Genomic DNA, 18346 nt, shown 5'->3' with positions numbered 1-18346 from the left:
AGGTCTCACCCTAATCAGCATGACACTTTAAATGCAACCTTCTACTCAAAAGTCTTTAAATAAACTATTAAGCAAGGTGCGAATCATAATGGTTGGAATGAAATTGCCAACACAAGGAGATGAAATAAGGTTGTATTTACAAGGTTACCTACACTCACTAAGGAGGCAGAAGAAGAATTGCTCACTGGGAGGAGACCCAAGTTACACAGCAGTGTATCTTCCAGCTGGAAATCCCTTAACAATAGAGTATGAGCTTGTACAAAGGCGGATGGATAAACGGATGCACCTTGGAGCAGGATGCGTATTGTCTCTCTTGTCACTTCTCTTGATGAGCCGTTGACCTTAAAAAATGGCTTCTGGGCTGCAGCAGAGATGAGCACACGCAGACACTTAAACAGCTAATGCTGATGTCCATTTCATTTTCTGTTGTGTTGTTGCTAAGCATGGGGCTTTTGCTCATAGTTTTGTCTTGTCTAACAGGAGAAACCATTTTTATTTCAGGCATGCTTACATTGTATGCAGCCTCTAGGGAATTTGTAATTTTAATCACACCTTTAGTTACATTAATGTTAGAGACACACAAGTGCAGATGGGGATGAGGGAAAATGACAGGAGGAGGACTTAACAGTCAGGGAGGAGGGAAACATGTCATTGAGCGAACTGCAAGTTTATGTCAGAGTGTCATGGGGCATCCCTTACTCAGCACATGTTGTTATCCTCCATGCTCATGATAAATGGAACATCATCATATTGTCAGCAAGTGCTCAAACACTCGTTTTCAACTGCATCCTCTTTGTTGGCAAGGAATTATTAGTCAAAGTATGCGTGTGAAGAAAGTAAAGTATAAGTAAAGTAAAATAAATAATTATTGTCAAAAGTTGGCCTGAATGTCCACAGATAATCCAGACAAGCTGATTCATCCAAGTGCCAAATGCTGAGCAGTCATTGATCGTGTGGTAGAGGCAATTACAGGCCACTCAGTGTCAAAGAGACACAGCTACTTTCCAGAACACCTCCTTTCACTCTGATTTTACGCTTAGGGCAGCATATCCATAATTACTCATGCTAATCAAGGTGGGAGTTCACAGTAAGCCGTTCCATTATGTCAGCATCTCTGAGTGGCACCACAGAGTCAACAGCCAAATCACATCTGTACCATTTGGCAGAGATTACACAGGCACCCAGCACTCCACAGTCTTTGCCGAGCACTTCACTGTGTCAAAAGTTCAACACTAGATCACACACATGCTGATGAGCGAGCAGGTCTACAGTACACAGAACATGCATGAGCCTAACACTCACTCACTCATACTCACAGGCACCGCAAGAGCAGGGCTTAGTTATAGAATGTGCGGTGAGGAACATGCAGAATTGTCAGCAGGATAGTTACACAATCTGCATGTTGATTATGCATAAAAATGGTAATAAAGATAATTTCTACAAAATGACTTGCTTAATCACATTCATAATATCCATTTAGTATCATCTATATAAATTAAAGTTTGGCACATAAACGCCTATGGCTCAAAGACTTACTGAGGAACTGTTTCATGGAATGAGAAGTATATGACTTTTATTGAGTTTTCCATTCTTTTTAGTACAAATTGTTAAAAATCAGTGAATGTAATTTACTGTCAGAGCCTCGATTAAAGGAACCATTCTCCATGAAATAGCATTGCAGCCGTCTCAGAGCCTCATATCAATAAAGCAAGGCAAAAACCTCTACCTTTCTAATTTCAGCATAATCAGAAAAAAATTGGATAAATTAATATTAATGAAGATCCATATGCACAGTTACAAACTTGTTTTTAAAAAACAAGAAGTTACTCTGCTTGTCCCAAAGAACTACTACTTGAATATGCTGATAAGACAAAGGACAAAGTTTGGCGTCTAAAATGATTAGCTTTTGGTGTGTCAAGTCAAAATGTTATGAGAGCATACCTCAGTGCATACATATCTGCTGTGTACATATAAGTAATTTGCATACATAGCAGCATTCTACACAGTAAATAACACCGGGGGCGCAGAATCTGGACCTCCAGCCTCGCCTACAGCACTGTAGCATCTATTCCCACAGCTGGTACCTGTCAAAGCAGCTGCACCATCATTCATTACGATATAAGATAATAAGACACTCAGTGAAGCTGTATGAGAGGAATATCTTACATCCTGCTCATATCACACAGTGTACAGTGTCGAGCAGCCCATAAAATTTAATCCTGATGATCAAGTGGTGTTATTGACTGCAGTTGTTACACCCAGTGTCCGATGTGTTTGGACAGTCGAGGGGCTCTCATGGAGAACTGTTTTTTATGCCGAGGGATCTTGTGCACACTCAACTGCCTTTTAATCTTAAAAATAATCAACAGCTTAATTAATTGGAAACCAAATACAGGATCCTATCTGGGGCCATCAATTTTACTGTGTAGTTCACTGATGTATGGTATCGATTGCAACAGGGAGCCCTCTAATCAGAATCATGGTAAAATCAATAGCTGGCATTGCCTGAGGTCCTGTTCATGCTTCAGTGTACACATCTGAAGTAAACTCCCCCTGCGCTGAAACAGTCTGGCCATTTGCTTAAAGAAAATCAAGACTCACTGCAATGGGAAGGACTACAGAGATAAACTGGAGGAGACAGACAGAGATATAGGAGGAAAGCACAGGGACAGCTGGAGGAGAAGAGGTGTTATTCAATGAGGGGCTCTGGCGTGATAGAAAACTGTTATGGAGGTTTTTCTTACTCAAAGCTTCAATCCATCAAGCTTCGAGGCTGCAGCAGAGGATCAACACACCGCTGACCTCGACCTGATCCCCAGGCGAGGCCCAGCCGCAGAGGTGTCCTGTCGCTGTCACAGCTCCGTTCTGACAACTGTGTTCTTTCCCCTGTCTCTTGATCCCTCCATCTCTGAGAACAAGTCAAGTTGCAGGGGGTATGTGTCTGCTCGCTGCAGTACCCACTGAGAGCAGGGACAGGCAGTGTGAGGATAGGTGTAAGCTTATCGACTTAAAACATGGCTTTAAGTTGCCTGTTCAACATATAACAGTCACATCCCATGAACAGCTAAATGAAGTAGATCTAGAAGAGCTCAGGAGGGCTCAGGAAGACAGACTCTGAGGGTTTCCAACAGCTGCTGCCAAGGCAGAATGAACCTTTTGGCATTCTACCATGTTCCAAAGCAGCTCAACCTTGCTGCTCACCTACACAGAAAAAAAGCACAGAAGCAAAGGGAATCAAAGAGTATCAGGGGCGAAATTAAAAGAGAGGGATTTACAGCTAAGGAACATTAAGCATGAAAGCACTGTGAACCAATGCCATCACATGCATATCCTAGTAATTTGCTTGTCCAAATATGCTTTTGAGGACTGTAGGCAGGCTATGGGCTGACTATGGGCTGGCAGTGTACAACTAAGGGCACAGTAATCACAGGCAGAGGGGTGTGTCCCATAGTAACATAGTTTTATTTCATTTCCATGTGTTTTTCTTTCTTGCACACATATTGGAATTGGACATTTGCCCCTGCCAAGGAGTCCTGGGTTCATGCCCCCCTCATGGCTTTGTGGTGAAGTTTAATCTGTTCAATCTAATTTTCCACAACAGGTTAAAAACAGAGCAAGGTTGTCATGTCAAAGTCGTCATGCTGGCTGTCACAAAGACAAATTGTGTCAGTCTGTACTAAACAATATATTCAATTATATCACTATTCGAGTAAAAAATAAATAAACTGCAGGGCGGAAAGGCAGTTTCACTTGAAATCCATTAGTTTGAAATTCATGTTGCCTGAAAAACATGCCAGTGTTCCCAAAACAATACATTTAAAATTACTCCTACACATTATGGGATGGAACTGGGTTGCCCATGGCGCAACAAAAACACACTCAAGGTTTCAAGTCAAAATTATGAGTAGGTTTGTCACTAAAAGCAAACTCCACTCATGTTTCCATTTTTACACAGTAGTGCATTGACTGTCACTTCACTTGCTTGTATTTGCGAGCTTGTTCATGAACATAGAACTGGTGAATCAAAAGCTTTGCCCTATGACTCAGCACCAGAAAGACAACATCATCAGCAAATAAAAGAGATGTTACCCCTAAGCATGCCATGACATGAAAATATGAGCAGACACCCACCCACACTGAACAGGTCAGACCTTATGTGATTATCCGAATGTGAAAACTAACAGAGGTCACTTATCGCTAGACAATAACCACTATACTGCAGTAACATGAACCACAGCGAGGTAGAAAAACTAGCAGCTCTTAGCACCAATCACCACAAGGTGAACAATTACCGTAGCATTAAATAGTGATAAACACCACTGCACGGTGATCGTCAGAACATCAGAGCTGTCACCGCATCATCCGTCAAAACCGCACTGCGGGGTAGGAACAGTCAGGTAGTGATACATTACGAGGGACAGAAACAGGTGCTGCCGTAGATTCTAATTACTTTGTTCTATCAATTATGTACAAATCCTTGCATGGCCTGGGGTCTGCCACACAATGCTGTGCCTCCTACACACTCTCTGCACCATCCCAGCTGTGGCTGCACACTGTAGCAGGCAGACGTCTCAGCACCACTTTGTGTGGATGCCTTCAGGTGACTATAAAAAGGTTGATTTTTCCAAGGCTGAATTTATACAGATGGAACAGTTCGCACAAAAATAAAGAGGGGAGAAGAAAGACTTTCCGCATATCCCACTGACATTTGATTGCATTATATCTTCTCTGGTAACAGGGTTCTTTTCTCAGTCTCTCACTCAGCACTGTAAGCATCAGTTTAGACACACAGGTGCTCTGCTGTTTTGTGTTTTCAAGCTGTAACGGTCTTCCAGGCACTTGTGGTTTCTGCCTTTGTTTTGCACACTCCTCAAGTTTTCTCTCAGCCACTCTGTGCAGAAAAACATTATGCTAATGAGTGGGTAGATATCTGCTTCCATCTCAGTTTTTTTTCTTTTTTTTTTCTCTCTAGGTGTTTGGAGATGTCTTTGTCACTTGTATATGGGATGTGCTTTTACTTACAGTAGGTCAAATCTTTAAAACTGAAGTGTGTGCAAAGGAATATCTCTGACTCCGCCAGCTGCTATAATGTATTCATCACTGCTGAAGAATGATGTTTTGTTTCTCTCTTCTGTTATGAAGCAGCACCATGGCAGGATAATGCATTATGTTGTGCGAATTAATGACTCATACTCGCAGCATGTCTTTCAGCAGTGAATGTCAGAAAGTTCACTGAAATGAACAGCGTTGGCTCCTAAGCTCCTGGTTTAGGAGTTATTACTGTGATATGTCCATTGAGGCTGTGGATCTATAAGACTCAGTCTTACAGCCAAATATTCAAGTATGTATAGGGTGTATTTCTTAGTATTGGGGGGTTTGATCAATTTATGAAAAAATAAATCAATATATAAATAAGCCAAACAAAATAAAAAAAACTCGAGTTTGAGTTCATTCATCCATCCATCCATCATCTGAACCTGATAGAGCCTGGGGCTGGAGCCTATCCCAGCTATCTACGGGTGAGAGGTGGGGTACACCCTGGAAAGGTCACCAGTCCATCACAGGGCAACATACAGACAGACAACCATTTACACGCTTATATCTACGGGCAACTTAGAGTGACCAGTTGACCTAACAAGCACATCTTTAGAATGTGGGAGGAAGCTGGAGCACCTGGAGAAATCCCACATCTGAATTGAGATTATACATGAATTGTCAAAGTCATAAAAGGCTATCAAAGTCTACAACTAGAGGACGAGGGATCACTGTGGCAACAAATAGTTCAGAATTTCCCCAAACCGATTTGGATATTATCAGCTGATTAAATGGCTGTTATCAGCCCTTGACTCCTGCCATTCATTGACTTGCTGTTGAGTCCACTTTTACTCACTGATTAGTAAAATATTATGTTCTACATTAAACATATACGGTAACTAATCCTAGCACCAAATTTGTCCTGAATTTTCTGTCTTATAATTTCTGAAGTGAAAACTATTTACTACTTTAATTTTCAGTGATGTTTAGTATTTTGTGTTACATTAGGCATCAGTAAGTTAGGAAATGATCTTGATGATGTGACGTGCCCTGACTGTGTGATTGTGCATTTATTTATATGACCACAGGAGGATGCTGCATCAACCACCTGTGGGAGCAAGCTCAGTTTTGTTTTGTTTTGTTGTTGTTTTTTTCCTAAAGTAAAAACATGGGAAAAGTTTGATTAGGTCTTTCTGAATAGAATGTTTGAGTTATGAACCCTCGCCTTGGTAAATAAACTGGTATTTCAGTCATGTACGTGAAGTTAATTATCTGAAAATTCCAACTGTTAGAAAATGGCATTAGGAGGAATTATTTTAGAAAACCACAGTTCATTAAGGAATTTCCAATTATTATAGTTAATTTACTCGTTAATGGTGGAAACATATTATGAAACCTTTGGTTTGTCTAAATGTGATTAAATGGCTATTTGCATCTGCTTGAGTTAATACAATAATTAAGGTTGAACATGGATATTTTCCAAACTGTGTTGCTTTGCCATGTTAGTTAATTAATGTGTTTCTTTTATTATAAAATTAAACTGCAATTTGTACAGCACACACACACACACACACACACACTGCTGTGGCTTTTCTGCATCAGGCACATGATTACAAGGTCACATTGAGGTGTATCAGCAGAGTAAAAGAATGAAGAGAGCTGTGTTTGGAGTTGTTTCTCATCACAGTTTTAAAGATTCATCTTGATATTGTATCTTTTCACTGAAGCAGACATGTATTAATTGTGTAAACATGTGCAAAGAAAGAGAAAAATGACAAATCTTTTGGATCTGACATCGAGTACAGTAGAGATGCCAGTTATATTTCTCAACATGTGAATAAATCGTCTCTCAGTGGCCAAGCAGTACCATCTTGAATATAACTGATATCATTGAAGTGCCTCAGTAAAAGCATTCAAGCAGCACACCTGCCAGTGCACAGCAGTCACAGACTGTTAACCTCAAGATCTGGAAGTGTTTGTGAGTCAACGAAGCTTCACAAAGTCTGCCGTCTCCTGCCTTTGTCAGAGTTCATCGACATAAAGAGCCCTTTAGCGTTGTCTCAGTGATACTAAGATTCACACTAAAGAGCTGAAACACTTCATCTAGCCAAGGTAAGCATACTAGAATATATTACAGGGAGTATTAACAGTTCCTAGGTTCATTAAATAATATTGTACTGTTGTTACTTTAAGGTTGCATGTTTTCATATTGCTGATGAAGCTTTAAACAGGGCATTTATTTAAGCTTCAAGAGGGTCGGGGCTGTTTGAAATAACAGGTCGGCTGAGTCAGTGGCTCTGTTTGCATTTTAAACGTACTTTTTTCACATTGCTTTTGCTGATTGTACGTGATTCTAGTTGTTATTCCACTCATAGGTATGTGGAGGTGATTTTATGACTTTTAGTATTTTTATAAATGTTTGCTTGCTGAAACACTTTGTACTTTTGATAAGTGCTGCACAGTGCTACAAAAATGACTTCCTGAAACTTCTGGTGCTGAGATAAACAATCATTTTAATATGAGGTTAATAGTAGACAAAATGTTTCTGCACTAAGTTTCCTATGTGATTTCAGATTGCTGTTACTGTTTTACAGTGCTTTACAAGCAGCAACAGCATGCATGTTGCCATAATAATAGTGGTAAAAGTCAGCCTACAGTGCTGTTTTGATGGCTGTATCAATGATATATATATATATATATATATATATATATGTAGCTTTTAGACTGGTACTTATTTATGTCATAGTGATGTTACTATGATTAATAGTGCCTTATTCGCATAGCAGTATTTAAATGTTGTCAATAGTGTCCTGCCTGATGAATAAGTGGTCGCTGTCATGGTTCCACGTGTTACTGTAATAAACAGGAAGTCAAAATTTAAAGACCCTGAATGAAAACAAACAACAGCTGACTGACACATTGTGTTTGTATCTTTCATTGTGTGTTTTGACGCAGGCACCTGCTGGGAAATGACCCTGCAGCCATTAACGCCAGTGAACTGTGGCAGCCTCCTGCAGCCTGGCTGCTCTCTGCTACAGCTGGATGGTGATGTTCTGCTGTTTGGCCAGAAAGGCTGGCCCAAGCGCCTGTGTCCGACAGGGGTGTTTGGGGTGCGGTTTAAGTGTGACGAGTTAAAGCTGAGAGCCATTTCCTTTTCCAGTGAGTCCTGCTACCTCCCTCCGTTACGTTGTCCGGCTGTTTGCCGCCTTGACCCTTATGATGGCCTGCCAGAGAGTTATCTCATCCACGGTGGTCGCACCCCAAACAATGAGATCTCATCAAGTCTGTATATGCTGACCACAGATAGTCGTGGGTGCAACCGTAAACTGACACTGCGCTGCAAAGAGAAAGAGCTGGTTGGAGAGGTGCCTGGTGCACGATACGGCCACACAATGAGCATTGTGCAGAGCCGTGGGAAGACAGCTTGTGTGCTGTTCGGTGGTCGGTCCTACATGCCTGCAGGAGAACGGACCACAGAGAGCTGGAACAGTGTTGTTGACTGCCCTCCTCAGGTGTTCCTCTTTGACTTGGAGTTTGGCTGCTCTTCTGCTCACACTTTACCTGAGCTCAGTGATGGACAGTCTTTCCATTTGGCGATTGCCAGAGAAGACAGCGTCTACTTCATTGGGGGTCACTCGCTCAGTTCTGACTCACGGCCACCCCGCCTGTTTCGCCTGCGTGTGGAGCTGTTACAGGGCAGCCCCTTGCTTTCCTGTGAGACACTAGACACCGGCATATCAATCTCTAGTGCCATCATCACTCGTACAGGTCCTTCTCACAGATATATCATCTTAGGTGGATATCAGTCAGACTCACAGAAGAGGATGGAGTGCAGCGCTGTGACACTGGATGAGAAAGGGATCCACTTTGAGCCACTAGAAGGACCCACATGGACCCCAGATATCATTCATAGTCGCACTTGGTTTGGTGGTAGTACTGGCGAAGGATGTGTCCTCTTAGGTGTACCAACTGAGGGAAGACCATCCCAACCAGATATACATTACTTCTACCAGGTGAAGTTCCAAACAGAGGGAGAAAGCACAGAGGAGGACGGAACACAGGGCTGCAGCCAGGAGTCGACGGATTATGATGACTCTACTCCACTTGAGGACTCTGAGGAGCTCTATTTCGGTCGTGAGCCGCACGAGTTGGTGGGCAGCAGTGATGGAGAAGAGGATGTATACAATGAAGATGATGAAGAGGATGAATCACAAACTGGTTACTGGATCAAATGCTGCCTGGGCTGCCAGGTTGACCAAAACACATGGGAGCCTTACTACTCCACCGAGCTCCACCGACCAGCCATGATCTTCTGCTCCAGAGGGGAGGAGGGACACTGGGTTCATGCTCAGTGCATGGAGCTGTCTGAGACCTTGCTGCTCAGGCTCTCTGAGGGTAGTAAGAAATACTTCTGCTTGGACCACGGAGGCCTGCCATACCAAGAGATGACCCCTCCACGACAGATCCTGCCCCTGAAGCGCACCCCCCTGAAAGTCAAGGACAGAAAAACACCTCTGACACTTAAACTGTCTCCCGCCAAGAAAAGCTTCTTCAGAAGACTATTTGAATGACAGAAATTTACATTATGATGCATGCAGGATGCTCAAGATGATTTCTGCATGTTTTTTATTTTCTTGAGTGACTTTAATGACTGATTGCTTTTTTACTGATGTTACATTGTATGACAGGAAAAGTGTCTGCATAGATGTTTCATTTGCTATAAACATTTTTAACAGTTTTTTTGTAATTCGTAAAGCAGTTTAAAAAGACTACATAAGCAACATTCTTTTATTGTTCTTTTTATTCAGTAAAATTTGTGATGGCAATAAACAAAATCACTTCAAAATACTGTCTTCACCAGTTTGTATCAAAAGTCCTATTGTGCTTATTTAATCAGATGTATTCTATCCATCCAAATGAACAAAATCCCTGGCAGATTATGTACCAAAATATTTTAAAATGAAAAAGTGCATGATAGCAACTCAGTGGTTTCATTTTAGGTAAGGTATAAAATGATAAACACAACACTCACATAGACTTACACTTTCAAGAAACATGAACATATAATGGTTTTATTTTAGTTTTTATGCATAGTTTTAGGTATCTATATATTATCTATAATATTTGAAAGTGAGGTCAGTTAAATCTATAATGTGTATTTTTTAATTAACCTATTTATAAAAAAATGTCCTTAATAGCTGTTAAAACGAGATAACAGTGTAGCACATCTTTCTGTCCTATGTCTAGTGTGAGTATTTTTATATGTGGTTGTATCCCTAGAGTGCAGTAAACATAATAAGTAGTAGTAACGACATCTGAAATCTGTGCTGTTTGTGACATTAAAACGTCAATTAAAAGTCAATCATAATATATAATGTTAACAAAAATACATATAGGGATCAAACATGTTTTCATCTTTATTTTTTCTTTGGTGGAAACAGACAAAGTACAAACTCCCTCCCCTAAAGTGAGGCCATCTGGTTCAGTGAAAATTAAACAGAAACATAAAAATAGGTCATTAAAAACAAACATGATGTTAAAAAGTAGTGAACCTTTATAGTGATTCCACTCCAGCTATGCAAAGTAAATCACCAATAAAATTCATCGGCAGACAGTTTTACCTGCTGTTTAGTGTAAGTGTTGAAGAACAATATGAAGAAATACCCAGTGAAATATGAAGTGCAATGCTGTGAATCATCCATCATCCATTACTTTAGAAATGCAATTCATTATGCAAAAAAACAAATATGAGACAAGTTGCAATATAATGCACTCTAACACAGTGTTATTGTGAAACTGTGACAACTGTCCAGTCAAATGTGAATATTTCATAACTGTCACATGGTTAAACTCAGGACGGTGGAATAAAATCAAACATTCAATCAAATAAGAAAACAAAATTGCCTGTCACAATTGAAAATGTGGAGGGCAGAAAAAGACAATATCACCAATCAATCAAACAAATAAAGTTGCCAACAAAACAGTTTACATCCTTCTCCTCTGTCAGCTGTGGCAGTGAAGAAATATCAGCCAAGAAAAAGAGCCATGCAGGCTATATACAGAACTCAAGGAAAAAAAATCCCTGCCTGCTGAACAGTCCATGGGGTATTAGGCTCCGTAATGGACCATACTGTATTTTTATGATATCAACAAAAAGGCCAGTATATGCTTTATTTTATGAGAAGAATTCAAATAAGTATCATCTATCCTCCACTGTGCAAAAACTAAAAAGAGATAAAAATTGGTTCAAAGTGACCTGGCATCTATTCTGGCCCTCAGGGAGTCCGATAAAGCACTAAAGTAATCTTTTTCAGAGGGCACTCATGAAACAAAGAACATTTGGGTCTCTGTGATTGCATTTTGCTCCAGCTAAAATGATATATTAATACAGTGGCCACAAATGTGGTCTTTTTAACACAATTTCGCACCATGACTTACAGCTCTTTCATCTGTTTCCATAAATATCCTCTCTATATAAATTCATAAATGTGTCATATCCTTGCAATACAATAAAATGCACCATATTTCACAGACGGTGAGGATAAAAAAAGTACTGGGAGCAAGGAAAAAAAAACCTGTGTTTTACTTCAGCAAAGTGCTCCTCTGTGTTCTCATCTTTGCAGAGCGGTAACTGTAAAAGCCTGTTCAAACTAGAGCAAAGGAGTGAAAGAGTCATTAAATTATTATCTATTAATTTTTTTAGGTCCAAAACATATTTTGTCAATGGCAACAATAAAAGAACTTAGAACCTTAGAACATATGCCCATACATCTGGAGCAACAGTACAAAATGAATACATGAAGATAGAGGCGATTCAGCGCTCTTCAAATCAATAAATGTTTATATCTCAGGAAAACTCAAAAATCGTTTTCCAGACAATTGTCCTCATCATCCTGGATCTCTACTGGGTCAATGGTAGCTTGGAAAGCTTTGGCAGAGTCCTTATGAGCCTCCATAAATTTCTGCAGGTACTTAGAGGTGTAGAGCCAGTGGTGTTTCAGCACATCCTCAAGCTCAAAGGCCTTCGACTGACGTGCATTCATCTTGCGGAAACGCCTAAACAGTTTGTTTGCAGACTCGTTCCCCTCGCTGGCCCAGGCTCCAATGGATCCGTCTCTCTCTATGATTTCAGGCACATGAGCCAGGGTCTTGTGCAGGTAATTGCTTATCTTTCCGTTGTATCTGTATTTGAAGTTAGAGGAGAGGAGGTCGGCAAAGTGCTGAGAGTTAAAGCTGTAGCGGCACAGCTGGTCAGGGCACTCCTTGGCTGGGCAGGTGGCACGCCACACAGGCTTCATCTGGAGGTAGAGCCTCATAAGCTCCCTCAGGGCCTCCCTTCTCTCCTCTGAGGGCACCAGCTCACACACCACCTCCGCAGCCTCCATGGTCATTAGCCTGCGGGCATAGTTCCCATTCATCCTCATTACCGGTTTAAGCTTCATCTTCTTCCTGAGCTGTTTATCTAGGGCTGCCCTCCAGCTGCGGCGCTCCTCTCTGCTGGGGTTGCCCTTTTTGTACACTTCTCCAATCTCATCCTGGAAGATTTTGTAGAATTCAGTGGCATTGCCAATGTCACAGTGCAGTGCATCGAGAGTGGGCTGGGTCTCCAGGAAGGGTTTGGCAGATACTCCTTTTACCCTGTCCCGCAGCTCATCTGCAGACTCAGAGAAAGGGTTGGTTCTCCAAATTTCATAACGTTCCAGGTTCTCTTCATGAGAGCGGGTGATGGAGTGCAGCACCATGTTTTGAGAGGCCTCTGCACGACCTGCATCACACAGAGTGCAGACGTATGTAGAGCCAGAGGCCTCCAGGCCTTCCATCTCTCTGACCATCTTCTCATCATATCCTGTGCCCCTGAAGTGGAAGCGAAAAGAGCGAGGCAGGCCGCCTATGGACAGGATAAGCCTGCTTTCTTTCATTGCATCACGCTCAGCAACTATAGGCCCCAGGACAGCTGTGAGCATCTCATGGTCTGACTCATCCACAAACATAAGGGAAAGGGGTTTACAGGACAGCTCTGAGTTCGGTTTTGGCTCGGTGAAAATGTTAACCTCCTCCTCCTCACCGTCTGCAAGCACAGAGACAGACATGACAGTAAAGGAGAAGCGTACAGCCTTCTCTGGAACAGCTGGTCCTCCGCCGTGCTTCTCACTGACATCACCCATGCCATCACAACACTCCTTGATCATGACACTGAAGCCTGAGGTGCAAGCGCTGTCTTCCATCCCTCTCTCCCTCAGCCCCTCCATGATGTCCTCCTCCAGGTCCTTTAATGCTGCCACAAGTGCCACATCATAGCGAAATCGTCGAGTGATGGTGTCAGCAGGGGAGTCATCCACCGAGGAAGTCCATCCAGAGAGACCATTAATAATGCCAACACTGCAAGATGAAGACACATTTTTGAGAGGTGGCTGCCATTCAAACTGGTGGAAGCCTGGAAGAAGCTCCTTCTCTGCAGCTCTGAGCGTGTGCAAGGGCTGAAAGATCTGGCGGCCACTTGTGGCTTTGACAGTCCGGTACATCTTGTGATACTGGCTGCAGCTCAGGAAAGTGTTGACCCGAATGGCCAGGCACACAGCGGGGTTCAACCCAAAGCCTCTTCCTGCAGAGACACAAAATGAGAGAAAGTTTCAGAGAGACGGAAAGAGGCAAAATAAAAACAGCAAAAAGAAAGCAAGCAGAAAGGACTGATACATGAAAAGAATTATTTAACACCGAACTGCAGAAGCCCATTTCTGATGCTTTGAAAAGAACTGCAGTAATTCACATTTCCTCATTTGATTTCCCATATCTGGAGTAATTTCTACTATGAGACAGGAAGAATCGCAAATTTAACACCCAAATGTGAATGTATCATTGTCAAAAACCCACAAGCCCATGATTACAAAATCCAATATTTCCTAATTTCCAAATGTTATAAGGGGACAGAGGGTGAATCAGTGAAGCTGGCAAAAGTGATGTATTGGCTGCAGATGAAAACAGACACCAGCTGGCTTCTATTCCCCAGAGAGGAGGATGGTGCTGTCTGTGTAATTTGCAGATACAAGAGCCGTTGATGTTGTTTTGATTCTAACAGCCCCTTCACAAGAGTTGTTATTGTGCATTAAAGGGAGTGTGAGAATGAGAGACTGACAGACAAGACGTGTAAGAGTGGGAAAGAATCAGGGAGGAGGAAGTGGGGGTTGGGCGTGTAACAGCCGTGGTTCAATAGACAGAGATGGACAATAATGAAATGCTTTTAATCAAAATCACAGAGAACTTTCTTCTCTCTGCTCAATTGTGAACTTCTCAACTCATTTTTATTTATGAGATGATTTTATTCCTCAGAGTTAGGTGAAAATATTAATGAGCAAACACTATCATCATTTTCATTTGTTTAGTGTTCCTGGTTGAGGGCTGTGCAGGGTTGTGTTGTGATCGAACAAAAGGGGGATAATTGTCCCTTACCTTGCATCATGGCCTCCAGCTCATCCGCTTGCTTATGCTCATTCAAAGATCTCAGTGCAAGCAGGTACAGCGTCAAACACACAGACTTCAGGTCACCGCCCTCCTCTTTATCTGCAAACTCCCTCACTTGGTTCTTCAGGTTTCTCAGGCGGTGCTTCTGGGCACGACGGGTAAGCGAAAGCAAGTGCTGACGGGGTCTTCCACCTTTATTGGCTAGCAGGTAGTTATCAAGTTCTGATGAGTTCTGGTTTGTATCTTTCTCCAGTTCATGGTTTAGACAGTGAGCCTTAAATGAGTCTAACCTAACCTGCTCGCCACAGCTGTCATTCTGGCAGAGCAGAGGCAGCGAATACAGGGCGGATAAAAAGGTCTTAGCAGGTGGGGTGAGATTGTCACGAGCACAGGGGGAGTTGCAGGCAGGGCAGTAAGGCCCCAGAACGTGGGTTAATTTTATAATACAGCTGCGGCAGAAGAGGTGCCCACAGGGGGACTGAACTGGATCAGAGAGCAGGTGGTCACACACCAGGCAGGTGAAAGAATTGATGTAGTCCACAGGGAGCTTCTCGGAGATCAGCCTGGTACTCAGGTGGTCTTTCTGGCAGTGTGTGATGTTCCTCACCCACTGGTCTCTCTGGATGCTGTGTTTCCTCCAGCCTCTGAGCACAGGACCGAGACGATCTCCGAATGGTCTCAGAATTCTCCTTTCACCAACAGCAATACTGTCGCTCAGGTCCCACCTGCTCCGTTTAGGCAAGCTTTGTGCTCTGGGGATGACTTTCCTCCTCTTCCTCCCAGTCCTCTGGAACGAAGGTTTCCTGGGGAAGCAGAGGTAGCAGACGGAAGAGTGGGGGTTCCACTCAACGACTCGTATTTTGGTGAAGCTGCAGAAACCCCCTCCTCGGATTGCAGTCAGCCAACAGCGATGGCAGAAGGAAAGAGGATGTACAGATTCTATATCCTCTGTCACATCTACTTTGAAGACTTTAAGAATGACCTCTGGCCAGCTTGTGGACTTGCAGCCCATTTTACGCAGGGCACATTTGCTCACATCATCAAGATTGCCATGAACATCATGCTCCGGTCCTTTGACTTTTCTCAGAGCTATTCCACAGACACGGCACAAGCCCCTGCATAAAAGAGAAGTGTTATAAAGTCCTTGTAAAGAAATGCATACTAAAGTGTTATGGTGACATCTCATACCTGAGGTGGCTCATGTGGCTCTCCATTTCCAGCAGCTTCATATCTACTCTCCTGCCAGGGCCCTCTACATTTTCTTCCCTTTCCCTTCTTAGGCACAATTTCATAACACTTCCTGGATCCTTTCCATGATCTAACTCTATATTTGGAGCTTCAGGAGGGGAGATCCCCAACAAGGCTCTTTTCTCAGGCTGAGTCTCACTGGGGAGAGGGGCCTTTTCCATGGATTTCACCCTAAACAGTTTAAACTTCCACTGAGAGTATTCAGAGTGGTGATGGTAGAGCTCAGCCGGCATGGAGGATCTGGGACCATCTGTTTCCAGGCTTTCTGCCGCCATGATGGGAATTAGAGCTCGGACCCTGGAGAGAAGAGGAGGTGAGGGGAGAACAGGGATTTACTGTATGGACTGCACAATTATTAAAATAATTGTCTCAATGTCCATGAAAAAAGTTCTGATCCTATTTAAAGCTAGTGCCTTCTCGATGTTGAGCCTATGAAACAATCTAAAAGCTTTACTTGACTCCTGTTGAATTTACACACTAAGGACTCTGAATTCCCACTGAACACAGTGAGCCCCGACCTAGACTGCTGTATTATACCATGAGTGGCATTTAGATCTTGTGTAAAATGTATGAGACAAGCACTGGGGGGATCAATACAGCACCAAAATCTTTTTTTCTCCCATCCCTAAACCCATCACTCAGAAAGCAATTGTAACTTCTTTTTTTTTTGTTTGACACAGCAAGTTTTGTAAATGGGCAACCTTATAGCTGCAAGGCTGTCAATCATCCATGTTAGTCATTTTCCTGGCTGGAGAGAGAATTGGAGCCCGGGAGCCTCCAACTGGCATTTTAAATGCAGGGGAAAACCGAAGACACAGCAAACTTATTTCATATTACATAGATATTGACCAAATGGGACAGAAAAGAAAATAAGAAGCTATTATATTGAATAAACATCATAAATACAACACTGTTCAATGCGGAAATTATATTTCAACAGCCAAGTACTCTTAAGATACGGCACAGGCAAGATCAATGCACTGACGGACCTTATATCATTTCCTCCCCATGCTGTCTTGGCTCCATTACCAGCTCTGACAATAAAGCATTTAAACATTCTTCAACACTATTACGTGCAGTTTTGAGTCTTACCATTGTACACCTAAAGCACACACACTGGTGGATCCTCTGTCTATCCATCTTTCAGTGTTCTCTCTATGCTTTCTCCCTGGGAGGCTTGAATCTGTCAGTCTCCCTCATTCTCCAGCTCTCTGTGTGTACTTCACATGCGGAACTCTCCTTTGAGATAAACAGCTGAGCCTGTGTGCATGTGTGTCAGCTGGGCCCTTACCTTGTTTTTCAGTCTCAGCTGGCGTCAGCTCCCTTGAGGGGCCCTCTCTGCATGGGAGCACAAGGGAAGCCCTGGAGCCAGGCCCTATACACACTCCATATACTGTGTAAGTTTGTTGCAGCTTGGAGCTTCTGTCACCAGATCTTGTTGCTCCATGCAGTGGGATTGCTCCTGTCTGCCTCATTGTGTCTTGTATTTATACCCTTCCTATGGTGGAATCCCAACAGTCAACCCCTGCCACCTGATACAGACAGCTGAAAAAAACAAGGTCAACCCCAAAGCAGTTACAAACATGTGCATGCACAGAATCCAACAGTATAACCCAGACAAACAACTTTATACCACAACACACTGATCCTCAGCTGGAAAGTCATCTTTATCTCCCTTTTGTCACATCCATCTACAGGCTCGCCTCCTGCAGGTGGCCTCACTGACAGACAGCTTATGAAAAGGCTACACACACAGCAGATCACAGAAAACAGGAGAACTGAACAATGATGTGTGACTTTAAGGGCAGGAATAAATTAACAAATAAATGTTGTAAAAATCATTACTACCCTTAGTACTGTTATTGTCATTGTGATAAGTGTTTTTCCTTCAGTTTTTGTGACGTATAGATGTATAGTATTCAGGTTGTTGCTGCTGTGAATTAAAAGGAGAAAAGCAACAACATTGACTCACTAAACAAGTGACTTTAAAATGTTGCAACAAATCAAAAAGTTTATCTCTCTGTCTGTACCAAAGCAGCACTTTTCATTCATCACTCCAAATGCTGTGTCGCTCACCATTCAGAATGAGTTTTAATTAGACAGCATCATTTGGTGTAATGTCTCAGCAGGTATGGGGAGTATTTGCCCAAGATCATTCTTGTTTGTAATTATCCAGGGGATTAATCTGGTGTATTCACCACAGGAGCCCAATGCTGTTGCATTTAGATTTGCCAGCCAAGTCATTAGATACACAGTCAGTGGGCACCAAACAACAGTTGGGTCTCTCCCGCTCTTGTCAGCTTAACTGGAAAGCAGGATGAAAACTGGCATCCTTTGCAGCTTATATTTGATGCATATGGCCAAGTGTGACCTTAGACGGTGTAGCGGTTTTTGTTTGTTTCTTTGTGACAAACACATCTATTCATAGGAAACACTGAGAAGCAACTACAGACAAGTTAATGGCAAGCGGGGCACAATCGAGGCCTGCACAAATCCATCAGGCACAGCTGAGAGATCTGAAGTACACAATGTTTGATTCATTACATATCCAAGAACAAGCAAATGATGGATTGTAGCAAGATGCTCCAAGCCTATTTATAGTTGA

At 42.5% G+C, this 18346-nt stretch overlaps 2 protein-coding genes across 2 annotated transcripts; one reads left to right on the top strand and one right to left on the bottom strand.

Annotated features, from left to right (window-relative positions):
• The first annotated feature begins 7067 nt into the window (after positions 1-7067).
• Positions 7068-9605, top strand: rag2 (recombination activating gene 2). Its single transcript, XM_028408339.1, has 2 exons — positions 7068-7146; positions 7990-9605. Exon 2 carries the CDS (start codon positions 8004-8006, stop codon positions 9603-9605), a length of 1602 nt encoding a protein of 533 aa, XP_028264140.1. The 5' UTR covers positions 7068-7146; positions 7990-8003.
• Positions 9606-11891: 2286 nt separating this feature from the next.
• rag1 (recombination activating 1) lies at positions 11892-16937 on the bottom strand. The gene is made up of 4 exons (XM_028408358.1): positions 16834-16937; positions 15682-16038; positions 14482-15608; positions 11892-13636 (listed from the first exon to the last, which is right to left on the bottom strand). Exons 2-4 carry the CDS (start codon positions 16014-16016, stop codon positions 11892-11894), a joined length of 3207 nt encoding a protein of 1068 aa, XP_028264159.1. The 5' UTR covers positions 16017-16038; positions 16834-16937.
• Positions 16938-18346: the final 1409 nt, after the last annotated feature.

The sequence above is a fragment of the Parambassis ranga genome, chromosome 6 (assembly GCF_900634625.1).
Source record: "Parambassis ranga chromosome 6, fParRan2.1, whole genome shotgun sequence".
Classification (NCBI taxonomy): domain Eukaryota; kingdom Metazoa; phylum Chordata; class Actinopteri; family Ambassidae; genus Parambassis; species Parambassis ranga.
Note: the sequence above shows the minus strand (reverse complement) of the source record. Positions and strands in the feature narration are given on the sequence as shown.

Excerpts from the sequence above, each read along its gene's own strand:
- rag2 (XM_028408339.1), top strand. The coding sequence starts at position 8,004 with ATGACCCTGCAGCCATTAACGCCAGTGAACTGTGGCAGCCTCCTGCAG.
- rag1 (XM_028408358.1), bottom strand. The coding sequence starts at position 16,016 with ATGGCGGCAGAAAGCCTGGAAACAGATGGTCCCAGATCCTCCATGCCG. Across the intron at positions 15,609-15,681 it reads AGCCACATGAGCCACCTCAG|GGGCTTGTGCCGTGTCTGTG; the intron begins GTATGAGATGTC and ends TCTTTTATGCAG. Across the intron at positions 13,637-14,481 it reads GCTGGAGGCCATGATGCAAG|GAAGAGGCTTTGGGTTGAAC; the intron begins GTAAGGGACAAT and ends GTGTCTCTGCAG.